At 38.4% G+C, this 18738-nt stretch overlaps 1 protein-coding gene across 7 annotated transcripts in view; it reads left to right on the top strand.

Moving 5' to 3' along the window:
• LOC105934800 (anoctamin-1) overlaps positions 1-13700 on the top strand; it is a 75085-nt gene extending 61385 nt beyond the window's left edge. For 5 of the 7 annotated variants that reach the window (XM_012874952.3, XM_012874951.3, XM_036145461.1 and 2 more), the window contains 7 exons: positions 188-288; positions 1353-1495; positions 2976-3128; positions 3269-3321; positions 7668-7852; positions 9784-9889; positions 12968-13700. In XM_012874952.3, coding sequence (XP_012730406.1) covers positions 188-288; positions 1353-1495; positions 2976-3128; positions 3269-3321; positions 7668-7852; positions 9784-9889; positions 12968-13225 — 999 coding nt within the window. In that variant the 3' untranslated portion in view covers positions 13226-13700. Of the gene's footprint in view, positions 1-187; positions 289-1352; positions 1496-2975; positions 3129-3268; positions 3322-7667; positions 7853-9783; positions 9890-12967 lie in introns of those variants that run through there. The other 2 variants (XR_004932290.1, XR_004932292.1) reach the window with 2 other exon arrangements.
• The last annotated feature ends 5038 nt before the right edge of the window (positions 13701-18738 follow it).

Raw genomic sequence — 18738 nt, 5'->3', positions numbered from 1 at the left:
AAGATTTGACAATAAATGAGAAAAACATGTGTTATTCTACCCAGCAACAGGGAGAGACAGTCAACACTCTGCATTCCTCAGCAGCCCCAACTAAGATATTTATTTTCCTCAACATGACCTAATATAGTGCATAGTTATTTTGTGCAGGTTTAGACTTTTTTTTTTTTACTGTGTTCCTGCTTTCCAGTGCTCGGATGGAAGCTGTCTGATGGAGCTGTGTATCCAGCTGAGTATTACCATGTTGGGAAAGCAGCTCATTCAAAACAACCTTTTTGAAATTGGAATACCGTAAGTTGATGGTTATTATTTCATGAGGGGTTTTTTATTTGAACGAAGGATCTGGCATCTTTTTTTTCTATCTTGCTACAAGGTTTAAAAATAAAGATCTGTTTTTATGATTCAGGAGAGGTTTTTTATTTGAATGAAGGATCTTGCATCTATTTTTCTACCTTGCTACAAGGTTTAGAAATAAAGATCTCTTTTTATGATTCAGCTAATAACGTGTATTACTGCAAAAATCAGGTTTAAAAAGAAAAGAACGTGTACTTGTAGTATTCTGCTTATCCTGGAATGGGGGAGCAGACTTCCTTCATTCCAGACACCTTCTCCAACTCCTCTGGTAAAATCCTGAGATGTTCCCAGGCCAACTGAGAGACATCGTCTCCCCATCTTATTCTGGGGCACCCTCTGGGCCTCCTCTTGGTGGGACATGCCTTGAACACCTCCCAAGGAGGGCATCCAAGGGGCACTCAGAAAAAATGCCCAAGCCACCTCAGCTGACTTCTCTTGATGCAGAGGAGCAGCAGCTCTATGACGAACAGCTCCTGGATGGGCATGCTCCTCACCCTACCTCTAACGGGAGGAACCACCATGCTGTCCACCATACCGCTTGTATCTGGAATCTTGTTCTTTCAGTCATTACCCAAATTTCCTGATCATAGGTGAGGGTAGGAATGCAGACCAATTGGCAAATCGAGAGCTGAGGCCTTTTGTCCCAGCTCTCTCTCTTCATCGTAACAGATCAATGCAGCATACGTGCTGCTGTGGTGGCAGCATCATTGCTCCATCTCCTAATCCCCTGCTCCATTCTCCCCTCATCCCCAGGGTCTCATCCTTGCGGCCCAATTTACCCCCCCCCAATCAAAAAAAGGAAGAAACAGGAGTGGGAAAGCCACTCTTTTCCTTTAAACAGGAATGTTTTAAACTTTAATCTATGAAATTTGTAAGTTGTTATTATCTTTCATGATAGCTCATAAGAAAACATATTGAATTTGTGTGTGTGTGTGTGTGTGTGTGTGTGTGTGTGTGTGTGTGTGTGTGTGTGTGTTTGTTTGTTTGCTTACATTCCTCAGCAAACTAAAGAAACTGATCCGATACATTCGGTCTGAACAAGGAGCTTTTCAAGAGGAAGAGAGACAGAAGAAACTGCGAAGATATGAAACGGATCACTTCTTGGAGCCATTTGGGGGACTGACACCTGAATATATGGAAATGAGTCAGTAGCAAACATGAAATCGTTGCATGCAATCATTTTCTGCAGTGTTATATGTAAGCTAATGTATTAGCTTTTACTTTATTATATTGAAACCTATCCAGCAAAAGTTTTGTTCTATGTATAGTTTTACATTCTGAGTGGTTGCTGAGTTTTGCTTTGTTTTTTACTAAATCCCCAATGAGCAATAGACATGATTTTAATAGACATGGTAAGTATTCTCATCAAGCTCTGTAAACCACGTTAGGACCCTAATCAAGGTTTTATTGCACTGAATGTAGTGCAGATTTAGACCTGCACGGGTGTTCTATCATACCGCACACAGAGGTTATTCAAAGATGTGTACTTTGTCCTCTACTCTGCTCTTCACACCATTGACATATTTATAGTTACATTGTTGTAGTAGCTGATGGCTTTTTAACAAACATTTCTTATTAGCCTATTTTGTTCATTAGGGGGATAAATCAATATATTACATGTTTAATTGGTAACGGAATGAACCAGGGAATGAAGGAGGCCTTTTATTTAAGTGATGGATTTAAAAGAGCACCATAAACAGTAGCTAGAAGTGGTGAAATATATCTCAGTTAACCCTCATTGTATCTTTTCTATCAGATGGAGTGTTCGGAGTAATTATTAGTCAAGTGTGTGTCTTCAAGTTTTAGTTTTTTAATAAACCTGGTTGTTATTTCATGATGTTTTTTTCACCTCATGTGTAAAGGGAGTGATTTCCTTTCCACTATTGCCACATACTTGACCAAGATTAGGGATTGCTGCAAGTCAACAACTCAGTGAAAACGGTGGTACTACCATACCTTTTCACCAATTTGCATGCAATAACTAGCTTAATTTAACTGCTTGTATTATTCTTTGGACTGAATTATATTATATAGATTATGTATGGATGAATAAATTGGCCTAATTTCAATTCTATCTGGATTCAATTATATTGTGTATAGTTAGCAATAAATTGGACCTTTTGGGTGTTAAGTACTTTGAAATGGCTTGTGTTGTGAACTGAAATTAATTAAAATAAAGTGAAACAGTTCGTTATTAGCACAGTTTTAAATGCAGTGCTAAGAAGACAATCTTATTCTAAATTAATTATAAAATACGGTAGTTATTTATTAACCCATCTGGTTTTAATATATTAAATCAACTTAAAAAACTGCTGTATTATACAAGTAATTAGAGAAATTGGCCTTTTGTCTAGTTTATGAATAATTATTTGAAAGCATCCACATTTAAATAAATATTTACATTTGTGTAATTGTGTAACATTTGCATTGTTGCTTTACTAGTACAGATTAAGAGAGAAAGGTTATCAAAATGTCTGATCCTTGAGCTGGATTACATAAAATTAGATTAAACCTAAATCATGGTATTGGACTCATGCAAACGGTTTTGAATTTGACAAGGTGACATAAGATAAGTTATCTTGAAATAAACTAAATTGAATTAAATATTTGTTCTTTTTTCCCAGTTATCCAGTTTGGCTTTGTCACATTGTTTGTGGCATCCTTCCCTCTCGCTCCACTATTTGCTCTGCTTAACAACATCATCGAAATACGACTTGATGCTAAGAAATTTGTGACAGAGTTGCGTAGACCAGTGGCAGCAAGAGCCAAAGATATTGGTACGTTAGAAAAAACACATTTTCCTATGATGTGGCTGAGTTACTGTATAACAAAATGATGGCTGTAAGGTTAATGATATCACTATAAAAAAACAGGTAAACTGTCCACTGACTCATCATTCTTATTTTTATGTGCGCAGGTATATGGTATGACATTCTGAGAGGAGTAGCAAAAGTTGCTGTCATCATCAACGTAAGTAAAAATAAACGCATATATCTGTATAATAAATGCTTTGTGTTATATTATGATAGAATTTTATACATTTGTATAAGTGACCAGTGGTAACCAGAGACCTACTTGGTGTAACCTCGATACTGAGTTTGTCATGTAATTTCCAGCAACAACATCAGAGATCTTTCTTTGAAAGAGTAGATTCTTGAATGCTCTGGTTTCCTGGAAAACGCACCAGAGCAAGCAGCTGTGGGTTGTCATACCATAAGGGATAAGGGTGTTGCTCTACACAGTATCTTGGACAGCTATCTCAGTGACTGAGAATGTGCTGAAGCTGCTGTCCCAGTTTGGGTGCTACAGTCCTGAGTGCTCCAATGAATCCTGGCAACACTGTGACCTCGACTTTCCGCAACCTCTCCCATTGCTCTCTCAGACCTTGGTATTTCTTGAACCTCTCCTGTTGCTTTTTGATGTTGCTTTCAGTTAGAATTGCTATGTCTCTAACAACTGTTCTCTTGTCTTTGTCCACCTTTTTCCTTAGTTTTGCAATAACACGTTTGTGAATACTTTAAATTGAATGTCTTATTATATGAATGTTGTTTGTAGAATGTGCAACAGGGGCTGCTTGAGGGGTCTGTGGGTGAGTTACGTGCATGGAAAGGTTTCCAAGTCTTCCTCTGAACGTGGTCTTTTTCAAGCAGTTCTTAATCAATCTGGATTGCTTACCTGTAACAGAATTTAGTAAAATCCAAGTGCAATACAACACCCAGTAATAGCTGTTACTGGCAAGTCTGAACAGACTCAGTAAATTGAACTCCTCTAAATGCCAGAATATGTTAAAGTCAGATGTACAACCATTTGTCCAACAATGGAAACTTGGTTAAGATTTGGTTGCCAATAGTCAATGACGACAAACACAGTAGTAAATTTACAAGAGAATGTCTGGAGAAGAAAATAATCATATTGTTGCAATCGCTCAGTCAAATTCTAAGGCTCAGGCTGTCTGAAACACTGTAGCAGCACCTTAGGTAGCTGGATATTTTTCCCAGTCTTTATGAGCTGCAGTTGTCTTATAAAGAAAGCTGGGCCAAAACTTGCCCCACAATAGGTACTCTTCCACTCATAAAAGTAATCAGAATAAATGGCCGATCAGAATACAAATGCGTCATGTAAACACACTAATCGGGTTGTGATCAGAATCGGAATGAAATTGTAATCCGAATGAGAGGGGTGGTTTATGCCAATCGACATGGATGTAAAAACTTGCCCGGATCAAGTTTTTCTGAATGACACAAGCTGACCTGAGTGCGCATGTTTACTCCACGTCAATGGGATTTAAATCAGTTTTGAGTGTCTGAAATATGTTGGGGAGCAAAACTGTTGCAGTTCCGATACAACCTTTCTATTGGAAACTTTAAAGGAGCTCAAAATTATTATTTATTCAATAACATTTCAACCGTAATTACAACCTGGTGCAAGTCCAACCTGGGTGCTTGAATGACAATGTATATTGTAAAGGTATTTTCTGTCCAGCAACAAACAAATAGCTTCAGCAACAGAAAATAGCTTCTTCTGGTTATTTTTTTCTGTTTTTTTAGGGATATTTGATAACTGTGCATGTCAGAGACTATTCTGAATAAAGCCAGGTGCATATAAACACACATCATGAGCGGATTAGTTGATTGTGTCCTCACAACAACAGTACAATCTGATTATTTTTTGTTATTTTAATCCAAATACATTTCAATCTGGTTGAGAAATGTTGTGCATGTAAACAGAGCTAATGATGTGAGAGACTGATACAACAGAAATTACTTATATTTATTACTGCTAAAGGTCGTACAACACATGACTGTATTAATGGTCATTGAAACTTTTTACTACTTACTGTCAGGGTTCAGTTTTTACCTGTTTCACCCTGGACTGTTCCAGCACTTTCCATCTCCCTTGGAGCCCAGTTCTCATTCCACCTTCTCATTAGTTCCACCTGCCGTTCCTAATCAAACCTGGACTCAGTTCACCTGCCATCCTCCCTACTTAAGCTCTCTTCAGTCAGCTCTTCCCCTCTGGATCGTCTTCACCGAAACCTTGTCTGCCAGTCAGAGCTTTCCATGTCTGCCAGTCAGAGCTTCTCACGTCTGCTAGTCAGAGCTTCCCACATCTACTAGTCAGAGCTTCCCACGTCTGCCTGCCAAAGTTTCCTTTGTCTACGCCTGCCTGTCCGCCTGCAAGTACTCTCTCTGCTGTGCTGCTGATTCTGCTGCTACTCCAGTGCTCCAAGTACTCACTATGCTTCGCTACCAGCTTTACCTCCTACCCCAAGAGCTCCTAAGAACTCTCTCTGCTGTACTGCCAGCTCTTCTCCAGCCCCGGCGCTCTAAAAACTCTCTCAGCTGTGCTCCCGGCTCATCCTCAACCCAAGTGTTCTAGAACTCGCTCTGCTGAGCTACCGGCTCATCTTCAATCTCAGTGCTCCAAGAACTCTCTCTGCTCAACCCAGCGCTCTCTCGCCTTTGCTGGAGGCTTCCTGGTTTCCAGCGTTCGCTTGGCTCCACAGCGCAGCACCCGCAGTCCTCCAGCTCTCTCCAGTCCTACGGCTCCGGCACCCACTCACCACCTCCTCTAACCGTCGTCTGTTTCCAGCCCGGTACATTCTTCTGGCCTCCATCTCCACGACTCACCTTTTACAATACAAGCTCTAAAACAAGGCTCAGTGCGTGGTTGTGTTTGGGTTCGTCAAGACACATCCTGACACTTACTGTATACAGTGCAGGATGTTTTCCACATTTCGTGAACTTGTTTGTGGATGTAGCAGTAGCCCCAGAATCTCATATGGCAGGTTCATATTGGCCTTCAGGGCCCTGAGACCGCTTCATCTGTACTTCCTGAATTTGCTTTGTGCCATCTGACCGTTGGAGCCTGGAGGCAAAACTTTCTTTTATAGTGCATGGTTATACACAATTTTTGTCAACTCATTAAACATTAGTTTCTGTTAACTAGACAACTTAAAATTGGTTCAATCTGAGTTAAAAATCCGTTGACTCTTGTTATTCATGTTGGTGTTTTTAATTGACTCTCACCTGTATTTTTAGACTAATCTCACTACTGTATTTTCGGACCATAAGGTGCAACGGATTATAAGGCACACTATATATTCTTCCCAAGTGTGTAATATCACTCCGCCCGTTCACATACACAGCTCTCTCCTGAGAGAGAGAGAGAGAGAGAGAGAGAGAGAGAGAGAGAGAGAGAGAGAGAGAGAGATTTGTCTCTGTCGGGACGACAGAGTAGTAGGACTACACTGCCCTGTTTCTAACGTAAGGCCAAAATAAATGTAACTTTTATATTGAATTAACTTACTAGGTTTATCGTTTCTAGCGCGTACTCCAGGTGCAGCTACCAAAAGGCTCTCACATACTTGGGCGTGCAGTGCACATTCTGTGAGATGCACGGACTTCGCACTGACTCTCCACGGACGTTTTACCCTTCATAGTGGAGCGTACTGTTACCTACATTTCTTGTAGCAAATTCCTACAGTTCCCACACTTTCTGTCAGTGGGACGAAGTGGCGGAACTGATGGGAAAATGTGTGATTAGCTAGCTGAGCATCAAGAGCAGTTTCTTTTTTTTTCTAAACAGTAACTGACCTCCTAGAGTTATTTAGTACGGAAACGGTGGAGTGATGAAGTTCCAGCACTTTTATTGAGAAACAGAGCAGAGATCACATAGATGGAAAGTTATTGCACCCCACGGTCCCGCTGCAGTCTGCGTCTGTCTGTTTCTGCCCCTCCTCGCTTTCGGCTGTCCTTAATACTCAATAGTGGCCTTGGCATGAGAGAGAACAAAGACACTCTATCCTAGACAATCATCATCCCGCACAGTGGCTACGCAGCATTTGGCCTTGCAATCAGCAGGCCCGTGCTCACATGTCTGAGTGGTGTGAGGCCATAGTGACTTCAGATATATATTCCCATAACACAGGCTCCCACCACACACCTGTGAGTGAGAACAGAGAAGGACTGTGATGCTGCGCATCCTTACACGGAGTCCGTGCAGGCTGCCTTGAGTCTAACTTGAGTACGCGCGGACCTCCAGAGTGAACTACACCCATTTGTAGGGGCCTTTACATGAATGTACTTCTAGTTTCGACATTACAGTCAGGCAGTCTTGTAGAATATTGGTCAGTAAGCACAACTTTAATCATATATAAGGCACACCAGATTATAAGGCGCACCATACATTTTTGAGAAAATTTAAGGATTTTAAGTGTTCCTTATAGTCCAAATAATATTTACTAAACTATTAGCTAGCATTAGCCTACAACCCTTTGGTCTAACTAAAATCTGAACTTCCACCCCCTCTGCTAGGCCTTTGTCATCTCCTTCACATCAGACTTCATTCCTCGGATGGTCTACCTGTATATGTACAGCCCTGATGGTTCCTTGCATGGATTTGTCAACCATACTCTGTCCTACTTTAATGTCAGTCACTTTGAGCATGGCAAAGAAACTATGGATCCAATGCCTTATGGATATGCTGTTGAAGTTTGCAGGTAGGTATCAGTCTTGTTATACATATTCACAGTAAACATTCAACCACCTCCTTTGTTGTTTTCATAATTTCTCTTCTGAATTTGTGTAACTATTTCCCAAGATGTGTCTACCATTATGATTGGTTAAGGAATTATACATTAACCAACAATTCAATTACACTGCAGTGTGAAAAAAGGAGGCTTTTATCTGTGATGTATTTTAGTGAGGCAGTGCATTGCTACTCCTATTTAGTGCAGTCGGTAAATGAGTATGAGCCAACACGTAGGCCAACATTTTATGCAAAGCCTAGTTTATAACACTGAAAGGCCTGCAGGCTGCTGTAACATTTTTATCTCAAAATAAATTTCTACTAATAAAGTTTTTTTAGATTTATGCAAGCCAACGTTATATCTAAAGAGAACAAAACACAGGACGAAATATGTATGAACTATTTTGTCTTATCAATGCCTGAAGTTCTGATAGTCAAATTGGTCTCTTCCACAGCACGTTTTATTGGGATTTTACAGTAATATGAAAAAGAAAGGACACCCTTTCCATGTCTAGGTTTTAGGTATTCAGTATTAATTGAAATGTCATGGGCCACATGTACCAAGGCTTGCATGAATTTCCCACTTAAAAATGGTGTATGGAGCCTGCAATGTCTCAGACAAGAAACATGTAGAGAGAGTGGTGAGGTCAGTAGAGATAATCATCGTGACAGCACATCCCTCTATGCATGACACTGATCGCAGACGCTGCCTGACCAGGGTTCAGACAACAATGAAAGCCCCCTCCTACCCTCATTGCAGACTGTTCTCCCTGCTGCCCTCTGGCAAGAGATTCAGCAGCTTCAAATGCCGAACCATCAGATTCCACAACAACTTCGTCCCACACGTCATAAGACTGCTAAACCCCCAATAGAATGACAATACCTAACAGACTTTGAGTTATTTGATAAATAATAAATTACCTAAAAGCATGTAACTGCATAACAGAAGAAAAATAAAGAACTTACAAAGGAATGACATACAGGGGTTTTATAATGGAAATGCCGACAAATGGGGAGAATGACCAGGAGGCTTATATGAAGCGGAAGAGATGAAAGAAAAAGCATGGAAAGCAGGTGCAAGTCATCAGACAATCATGGGTGACCAATGAAGGTAAGGAACTGAGGGAGAGGGAGAGTAATGACAGAGCAGCAGGGTAAGAAACACAGAAAGAAATACATTAATACTAAAATGATACAGAAAGCACAAACTAAATCCACAGGGTAAAAATAAACAAAGACTAAAGGATAATAAACCAAAGAAGGCATGATCCAGGAACTTAAATAACTAGTCCAAAACTAACACCTGGAGATCGTGACAATTATATTTCTACAGTGATGATTTTAAGGTACTACTTTTACCAGATAAGTTAATTGACTTTTACCTATGCACTTTTCAGAGCTGCTTATCCGTTATACATCCATTCGTTTGCATTCTCAGAATAGCTGTCTGTTGAGTTTCCTAAAGATTTGCAAAAAAAAAAAAAAAATAGATATTCATCTTATATGCTCACTTAATGGTGAGTGAGTTTTGAAAGGCTGGTATTTCACTTTGTCATTTTTTTACTGTTTTTATTCTATTTATCCATATATTTGCTTTAATTGTTTCTTTATTATTATTATTATTATTATTATTATTATTATTATTATTATTATTATTATTATTATTATTATTTTGTTTTAACTATTCGATCTGTATTGTAAGATGGAGCTTTAAATATCAGGGCTTAATATACATCAGACAGAAGTGAAATATTACATTCCTTATGAAAATAGCACTTTATGAGTAGTAGAAGCAGAAGCAAATACAAATGTATATTCAATAATTTGTACAATAATTTGACAAGAATACAGCTTGTCCAGAGACAAATAAGTTATATTATTGTTATTGTTTGTGTGTTCCAGGTATAAGGATTACAGAGAACCTCCTTGGTCTCCAACACCATATGAGATTTCCAAGGAATTCTGGGCAGTGCTTGCTGTGCGACTGGCCTTTGTCATTGTTTTTCAGGTAACAAGAGATGTTCATGGGCCCGTTCTTCATTTGTTGCTTAAAACATCCGAGATCAAATGAGACATCCAAGATGTTTTCATCCGGCTAATCATGATCCGGCTAATTGGGTTCTTCAAAAACACCTGTTGTTTATGATTAGTATGGCTGGATTGAGTTATCTGAGATAACTGCGCGTTCATGCGTTTGTTTAAAAGGGGAAATGTATTGATAGTAGAAACATTGATCATCAACGCTGCTATTGGCTGTTCAGCATGGCCAAAGAACGGCCACAGTTTTTCTCCCAAGCAGAACACAAGCTTTTATTTGGAACGTTATGCCAAATTTGAGTCATTAATTAAAACGACAGGGAACACCTCAAAGTCTGCTAGAGCCAGGAGAGAGGCCTGGCAAAAAGTAGCAGACAAAAATACTGTCCATCGTAAATGTTTCTATCACTTTCTACAGTATGAATTTTTGCATTTTAATAATTTCATATTTACTTTGTTCTTTTATGTCAAAGCCTCCATGGGACCCAATAGAACGTGGGGACAAGTACAAGTGAAGTACAAGAATATTCTACAAAATGGTTGCCTTTAATTAATATACTTTATTTTAAAAAGGCACTTGTTATGTCAAAAGCTTGAAATTTCAGTGCCATTACTCAGACACTGGAAGTAAAGGACGCGTGCAAACCGGTAATTTTAACAATAAAAATTCTTTATCTATAAAAAATTAAGTTTCTCCTTTTCCAAGTCATCCACAGTTTACACGGTAAAACTGTATTTATGAGGTGACAGTTCTTGGCACAGTTTTGGCACATTTGCCAAAATTGTGCCTCAATCACAGGCACATCACCTACACAAACCTTTGCGGAACAAATATGTTGCAGGTGATTCAGTAAAGGTTGTCTGCAGTTATAGACAAGATGTGGATCTGTTAAGTCTAAGGGTTCTAAGGGGTTTTAATGGGTTTTGCAATGTTCATTTTGAAAGACGTTTTGTTGAAGTTAATTTTTTTAATCACCTATAGATCAAACAGTGACTTTTTGCAATAGTGGATCCTCTGGAAAAATTAGAAATTATTTGCATTTACACATCATAGCCGAGGGGCTGTACTTGATTTATTAGGGTAGGAGACACTACTCTCAGGGAGCAACAAGCAACAAGCTACAGCATATAAGATGCCTAATGCCACCACAGAGTCAAAAAAGGTTTTCAGGAGTGCCCACTTCTCTCCAAAAACATCAGTCTCCTTAGCAGGTAGAGTCTGCTTTCACACTTCCAGTAAAGAGCGTTATTGTTGTGATTATTGTTTAGTTTATTGCTCAGGTGAACACCCAAGTACTTGTAAAAGTCCCAAATCTCAATGCCAGTCCCATGGATGTTCACTGGTGTCATTGTGGTGGATCTGTCCCAGCAGATATCCACCACCACTGCTACCAGTCCACTAAGTCCTGTGGCAACTGTGTGTATTCTGAATCTTCCTCAACAGTGATAGGGCTGATGATGGATGAGGTTTCAGAGAGCTTTGGTAGCCCAGAGAGTTGATGGAAACGTCTCTAGTGCAGAGGGTCAAGAGGAACATTAACACATTTCCCTCCTGGTCCCCTGTACTACAGACAAACCTATGTCCACACAGTATCCACTGGAACAGATAGTGGTCCACTCCTGACAGCTTCACCTTCTCCCTTAAGAGACCCAACTAGAGGGTATTAAAATAACTGGAAAAACCAAAGAATATGATGCTCACAGGGCTTCTTAGGGTGGGTCAGAGCTGGGTGCAGGAGGTGTCATAATCCACCCTTACACCAGGCTGCCAGCAAAATGCAGCAAATCTAACAAAGATCCTCACCAGAGGGTAAAGGGAGCAACACGCACTGTTATCACAATAATGTGTGTACACTCCTGCTGTAGATAGTATGGCCTCATACCAACATCTGACATTTCTCTGTTACTGCAGAGCATCTCTTTCATTTAAATGAAAATATTTAAATGAAAAGAGCACCATCTATTATTTACAAATACAACAAGACTCATCCTCTCTTCTTACTTATGTCCTGGGTTCTGTTGGTCCAGAGTAAATAAAAACAATCTATGCGTGTGTCCGAAGTTAGTACGGTTAGCCATGTCTCAGTGACCATAACTAAGCTGCTGTCCAAGAAGTATCTCTGTAGCGTGGTTAGCGCCACCAATTCATCCACTTTGTTGGAAGTTATCTCACATTTCCCATGATAATGGACTGCATGACTGGTCTGTATGTACTCCTTGGTTTTTGATTTCCAGCAGGGGTCCCTCATCTTCTCCTTCTCAGCTTGCAGGTAATATCAGGTTGTTTAGTAGGAGAAGGCACACTGGAGCTATCCAAATCTAACAGTTGCTTTTGTGTAAACAATGAGAGCATGGTCCTTGAAGTGGTCTCTGAACTCAAATGATGTAAAAATACAGTCTAAATACAGTTGTTCACAAAACTGTTAGCTCCATAACGTGTACGCGAAAAGGGGGAAAAAACGGAAACACACAACACATCTAAAAAATAGAAATAAAATAGAAAAACTCAGGATTGAGTGGGAGCTGTTGAAACCAGGGTGTCTGCTTGTGCAGTGCTGGAAGTATGCTGGAGAACCCTCAATGGTGGCTTGATTAAGACAATTCAGCAAAGAACAGTGGGCCATAATTCCTCAACAGAGATGTAAAAGACTCATTCCTAGGTATCACAATCCCTTGATGGCAGTTGCTGCTGCAACGGGTTGCACAGCCAGTTGTAGGGTTTAGGTTATCCAAATCAACCTGGCCCTGTTTCTTATAGGGCCCGATTGGTGTTGATACCATTTCTATATTTTTACCCTAATATATGAAGCCATCATTTGAAAACTGCTTTTTCTATTTACACAGTTTGTCTTTGTCTGATATTAATACTTGTTTCCAAAATATTAAAGTGTGACAACAAAGCAAAAACAGAGGAATTGTGTAAGGGGGTAAATACTTTTTTGTAGCACTGTATGTATCTGACAATCTTTGCTGACTGATAAAATTATCATTTTGATGAGGAAAATTATGTTTATCTCAGTAATTAATCCCTTGCATTAATCTCTGCCAGAATGTTGTGATGCTGATGAATGACATTGTCGACTGGCTAATCCCAGACATCCCCAAAGATATCAGCCAACAGATTCACAACGAGAAGATTCTGCTGGTTGAACTTTTCATGAAACAAGAACAAGGCATGATCAATATACCTGAAAGGGGGACCTCATCAAGCATCAAGGAGACCCACAGAAGAAGCCACAACAATAACAACAGCACACCAACTCCTCCTTTCTCCAAAGAGCAACCCAATGGCACCAACAACTTCTGACCATAGCAAGGATGTCTTCATTACTCAGTCTTAGCAAGTCAATGTTTGCATAGTGAACCTTAATTCACTGTTTCTGTTTATGTCTAAAACATTCCAACATCTTTAAGAGCAGCTGGCCTATCAGGTGTGAAAAAAGTAAACTTGTGCGTCAATGTTCTGCATTTGTGAAGGTTTTGTGAAAGAGATTCTTAAGTCATAACTGTTTCCTCTGCTTTTCTTTGCTCCTTATATTTGTATACAACTTTGCATGCATGGTAACATACAGACGTTTGCATTTTAAATCTATTAATGCTCATGAAAAAAATCACAATATGTTTGTATAGAATTTACAAATATATTAATAAAAGAAAATATAAATTTTAATGTTTAAATATAAATGTGTTGGAAATGGTTTGTATTCATAGTAAATGCTAAAACGCTTAATGTTGTAAGTCACAAATTTATATATGCTATAAAGGACTTTCTAAATCTTCTAGCCACTTTGTTGGGTACACTTGTTCAAATGCTTTTGGGCACTGTTTGGGCTTAACAGTGAAAATTGCTAATCACGCAGCAAAAACCCAGCGCAATTTGGCATCTTACTTAGGTGAAGAAGACCTGATGAGATATGCACCAGAATGATGAAAGGAGATTTAAGTGGCTTCGGCTGTTGAATGGTTATTACCAGGTGGGCTGCTCTGAGTGGTTCGGAAACTACTGATCTACTGGCATTTTCACACACAACCATCTCTAAAGTAACAGAAAATCCAGTGAGCTGTGTGATTTAAATATAATGAATCAGTTACAACACTGACCATGCTTTTTTGATTATAAATAAATATGCAGAAACAGCCCACTGACATAAATAATCAATATTTTTAAGAAAAGCTTAACAATTCTGATGCAGAATATATTTAAAAAATAAAAAGACAAAGCTCTGAATGTGACTCTGTGCATGACACACTTTGTTTCTAACAAAGTGTGTCATGGAGGACATTAATTACAGGGATGGCCATAGACAATGCATCAACCGGGTTAGCTGGCCCTCCAACCATCAAATTCTGGTCAAAAATATTTTTGTCTTTTCTATTTTAAAAGAAGGCTTGTTTGTTACTTAAGTTACTTTTTTTTTTCCAATTGCCCTTGCTGTAGTGAGAACTTTCATAGGAGATATACTCAAAGGTATATGTAGCCTTCATAAAATTAAAAGAAAAATGTGACAAAGATAGCTTAAGTAAAAAAAGTAAAAAGCCTATAACCCAGGATGACTTTACTAGAAGCCCTCGTGTTCCAGATCATTTTAAAATCATTTTAAATCAACAACTGTAGTATTTTTTTCAAGGTGAAAATTAAATACAACAAATATGAATAACTGAAAACTATCAGAAGTGTATCCTGAGTGTCAGTAGATCTTATATGCACAGCAGACACAGACTAATGTCAACCAGTGAAGCACTAGAGCAGTTTTGACAGCTGCAGCTTTGCAAGATCAAGTCAGTGGTTGAACAGCATAACGCATCAAGGTAGGTCAAAACTCACCATCTAAACTCTTAGACCTGACCACTGCTATGGACACTTTAAAAACTTTGAACAAATGATTAATGCATTAATTTTGGTGCATTCATGATTGAATACAAAAATGTGATATGATTCATAATAAAATATACTGCCAAATGGTAGCTTTAGCAACTTTGGTCACAAGGTGGCAGCATTGTAATAAAATGCTGTTCTCCCACACAGCCTAATTTTTTTCAGTTTTACTGAGGTAAACCTAGAAATGCAGTATTTTATATTGTGTAGAGTGTAGAGTTTTTTTTTTTTTTTTTTTTTTTTTGTAAAACATAAATGCACTGTAGTGTAATATTTCTCCAACTGTCCGCATCAGAGGTTGCATGTATGTTTGGTGTTTCCAGTGCATCACACATGTGGTACTGCTTACAAGGTGACAGCTGTTATTTTTCTCTGTTTTGATTTAAATGTATGATTATGTATTTTTTGTATTAAAAATACATAATTCAGAAAATGTTATGCGCAAACATAACATCTCTTATTTACATTAGATATTAATATCCCAACTAGCACAATTGAAAATGGAATATTATTTTTATTATTTTTATTTTTGCTATTTCATCTGCTGTAAGACTGTCTTGTGTTTTATTTAATCAAAAACCTTAATTCCATCGTGTGGCTTTCAAGATACTATCAGCACTTTGGTCCAGTGAAAACCTTGCAAAACATGACAATTTAGCCTTGTGTTTTATATGTTGAAAAAAGAAATACAAATTGATGGTTGAAATGTAAGTTCTTTGTGTAAACTATATTTACCACCAAATCTATTTCACAATGTTAAGCATAATAATAGAAGGTTGAGATATAGTTCCATTAATATATACTGTTGCTTTTCTGTAATACATAATTTTGGAGAAGGTCAAATATAAAATTTAAAAGTAAAGTAGAATCCATTTGGAAGTTACAGTTCACCTTTTTGTCTGTACTGAGGTTTAGAAAAGCTGAAAGTTCTGGACATTTCATTGATGCAGTAAAAATCTACTTTTAGTCTCCATTTGTGGACGTATTTTTTTTAATATGTCCTTAGTGCATCAGAGAAACTACTTCATGAGTTAAACACAACATTGGGTTTATAAATAAAGGAGGTTGTATGCATAGTGTCTACAGTAGAAACTTTGATTAATTCAAATTAAGCTTGCCTCAGAAAATCAGAATCTCAACATAAAACATAAGCAGAGCTGCAACATGAACTGAATACAATAAGCACAAATAACCTGACAAAGATAGAGATACATAAATGGGGGAAAACATACGTATGTAATGTTCTTTACCATTTCAATGAATCAAAGCTTTGTTATCCTATACTTTATCACTAAAAACATGACACACATAAACAACTTGAATATTACTTTTATATATTTTTCAGATAAAAACAGATTAGAGAAAAGATGAAAAGTGTTATATTGAGGAGTTGCAGGGATGTCAAACTCATTTCTATATTGGGTCGCATTGGCATCATGAGGTCTTTAAAAGGCCCGGTTGCCCCTTTCTAGATGAAAGTTTAGATTTCATAGTTACATTTACAAAGAGCACATTGCTCTGATATAATAACTTTACTCCCATTTATTTCAGGTTGTAAAATAAACCTTAACAAATCAATCAAAGAACAATTTTTTCAAGTCAAAACCCATGATAAATATGAAATACTTTTTGTCACATTTGAAAAAGACAACAACAATACAACAAATGTTCTTCTTTAACACCTCTTATAAAGTTGGACAAATGTGCAGTCTCCGTATTATCTGTGCTTTCATCAATAGATGACATAAAAGCCAGGAAACTACACCTCTGGTCAGCTTTACTGTAATATTTTCAGCTGCTGAGGCAGTGGAGGACAAGATGGGTGCAGTTTTGGTAAAGGGATGTTAGCTGCATCATTGCTGACATGGGCTAATGTTCGGTAGTAAGAGCAGGAACAAGCACTAAACACTCTCAACCAAGTCTCCCAATGCTCACAACTCCAACTCCTGGGTTTCACTTAATGTGAGTGAACTGGGAGCGTGACTGTGTGAAAGGCTTTCATATCCAAACCTTGGCCATGATGATGAAAGCTTGTACCGTTTGAACCAATAGGAAAATGTAACTGCAATAGCCACTTTTCAACCTTAAGAGAGCGGCACTAAGACAATCCAAATAAAAAAGGGTTAAAAACAACTGGACTTAAATTCTGAAGCTTCCAGTCCAGAAAGCTTTCTCAATTCAAAATGTCTGGAGTAGTGTGGAGTACCCAGCTCTATAAACCTGCTGGCGAGGCCTCATTAGAGCTTAGATTCGCACGTAGATTCACCTGGAACTGATCTCCCCTACAATGGTGTCATGATTTGAGTTTTGTTATGGTTTAGGTTTGTTATTTGATTTAATTAGTTCACTCTCCTGCCTTAAGTTCAGTTTCTGCTTTGAGTTCTTTCTTGTTTAGATTCTATTATAGCCTGTGTTCTGTTTAGTCTTAGTCTTGGTTTTGTATTAGTTTTGGTTTATGGAATAGTTTGGGTTTTGATTGTGGTTTAATTTTGTACTTTGTTTAATGTTATCAGTTCTTCTGGCCTGCTCCCATCACTTCTGTCACCAGCCTTTATGGCTTTGTATGTAAATAAGACTGCATATGCCCATCCGTATTTCTTTTGTATTTTTTTGTATCCTTTTTGATCCATTGTATAAATGAAATCTTCATTTATATAACTGAATTCACTGTATATAACTGAATGCACCTTTCCTACTCTGCACCTTCTTGTATGAACCGATGTGGCAAGTGAATTTCTCCATTGTGAGATCAATAAAGCCTATCTTATCTTATCTTATCTTATCTTATCTTATCTTATCTTTATTCAGTTCACCTGCCAGCATGCTTTCACCTCTTAGTCACCACCCTGTCACTCCCCTTCTCCAGTTACCATCCAATTAGCTTCAGTTTACTTCCAGTCACTTCCCTTCCCCTGATTAGCTTCATCCATTCCAGTAATTAGTTTCACTCCATTCACCTGCTCACTCCCCTACTTATACTTGCCCCCTGCAATCTGCCAGACCATTAATGAGCCTTTTGGTGAGTTTCTGTCCAGCATTCTCTTTTCTGATTAATCCTGTTGATGTTAACCCAACTGCAGCCTTTTTGACTTCTGAGCCAGCCTGATCTCTGAACCTGATTTTCCTGCCCTGTCTGAATGCTTTCCTGTTTTTCCGACCTGGACCTGCCATGAGATATTCTGAGTTTTGCCTTACCCCGGTCTGTAGTTCTGCCTGTTTTTGGACTGCTTTTCGTGCACCAGATTTTGGACTGCCATTCTGACCATTGAGCCTTCCTGTCCCTGTATTTTCACTATCTGTTCATTAAATCCTGTGTTTTCTTATACCTCACTTGTTTGGTTTGAATACTGGGTCGGCCTGATTAACGCTTCTTGACAAATGGGGAGTCGTTAGGCTCATCGTTTGCCTGGTTCACAGGAGAAATGTTGTGGTCACATGTGTGGAGCTGTGAACTGGGATGACTTATCGCTGTGTTGTAAGTTTTTGAAAGTTGAAACCTAAGCCCTCCCCCGCTGTTTAAAGTAATTTTTTTCTCGCTTTACATAAATGGCTTCCTTCACCCCTCTCTCAAACCATCTGTCTTCTCTGTCCAAAATGTGAACATTTTGGTCCTCAAAGTTTCCTTTGTCCTTGAGGTGCAGGCAGATAGCAGAGTCTTGTCCTGAGGACGTAGCTCTCCTGTGCTGAGCCATGCATCAATGGCAGGGGCCTGCAACCTTTACAGTCTAAAGAGCCATTTTGGAGAGGATGTTATTTGTGGATAATGATGTAAAAAAAAAAAATCAGTTTCCAACATAATGAAATAATATTGATTTAAAATTAAATATTACTGGCACCTTTTGAATCATTCTGTTAAAATTAAAAGCAATTATTCCAAGACAAAACAGCTAAAACCAGCATTTATTATCATTATTACATTTAAATACCATAATAAAAATATAATT

Source organism: Fundulus heteroclitus, chromosome 2 (assembly GCF_011125445.2).
Source record: "Fundulus heteroclitus isolate FHET01 chromosome 2, MU-UCD_Fhet_4.1, whole genome shotgun sequence".
In the NCBI taxonomy this organism is placed as follows: Eukaryota; Metazoa; Chordata; class Actinopteri; order Cyprinodontiformes; family Fundulidae; genus Fundulus; species Fundulus heteroclitus.
This window is presented reverse-complemented; position numbering and strand designations above follow the sequence as displayed.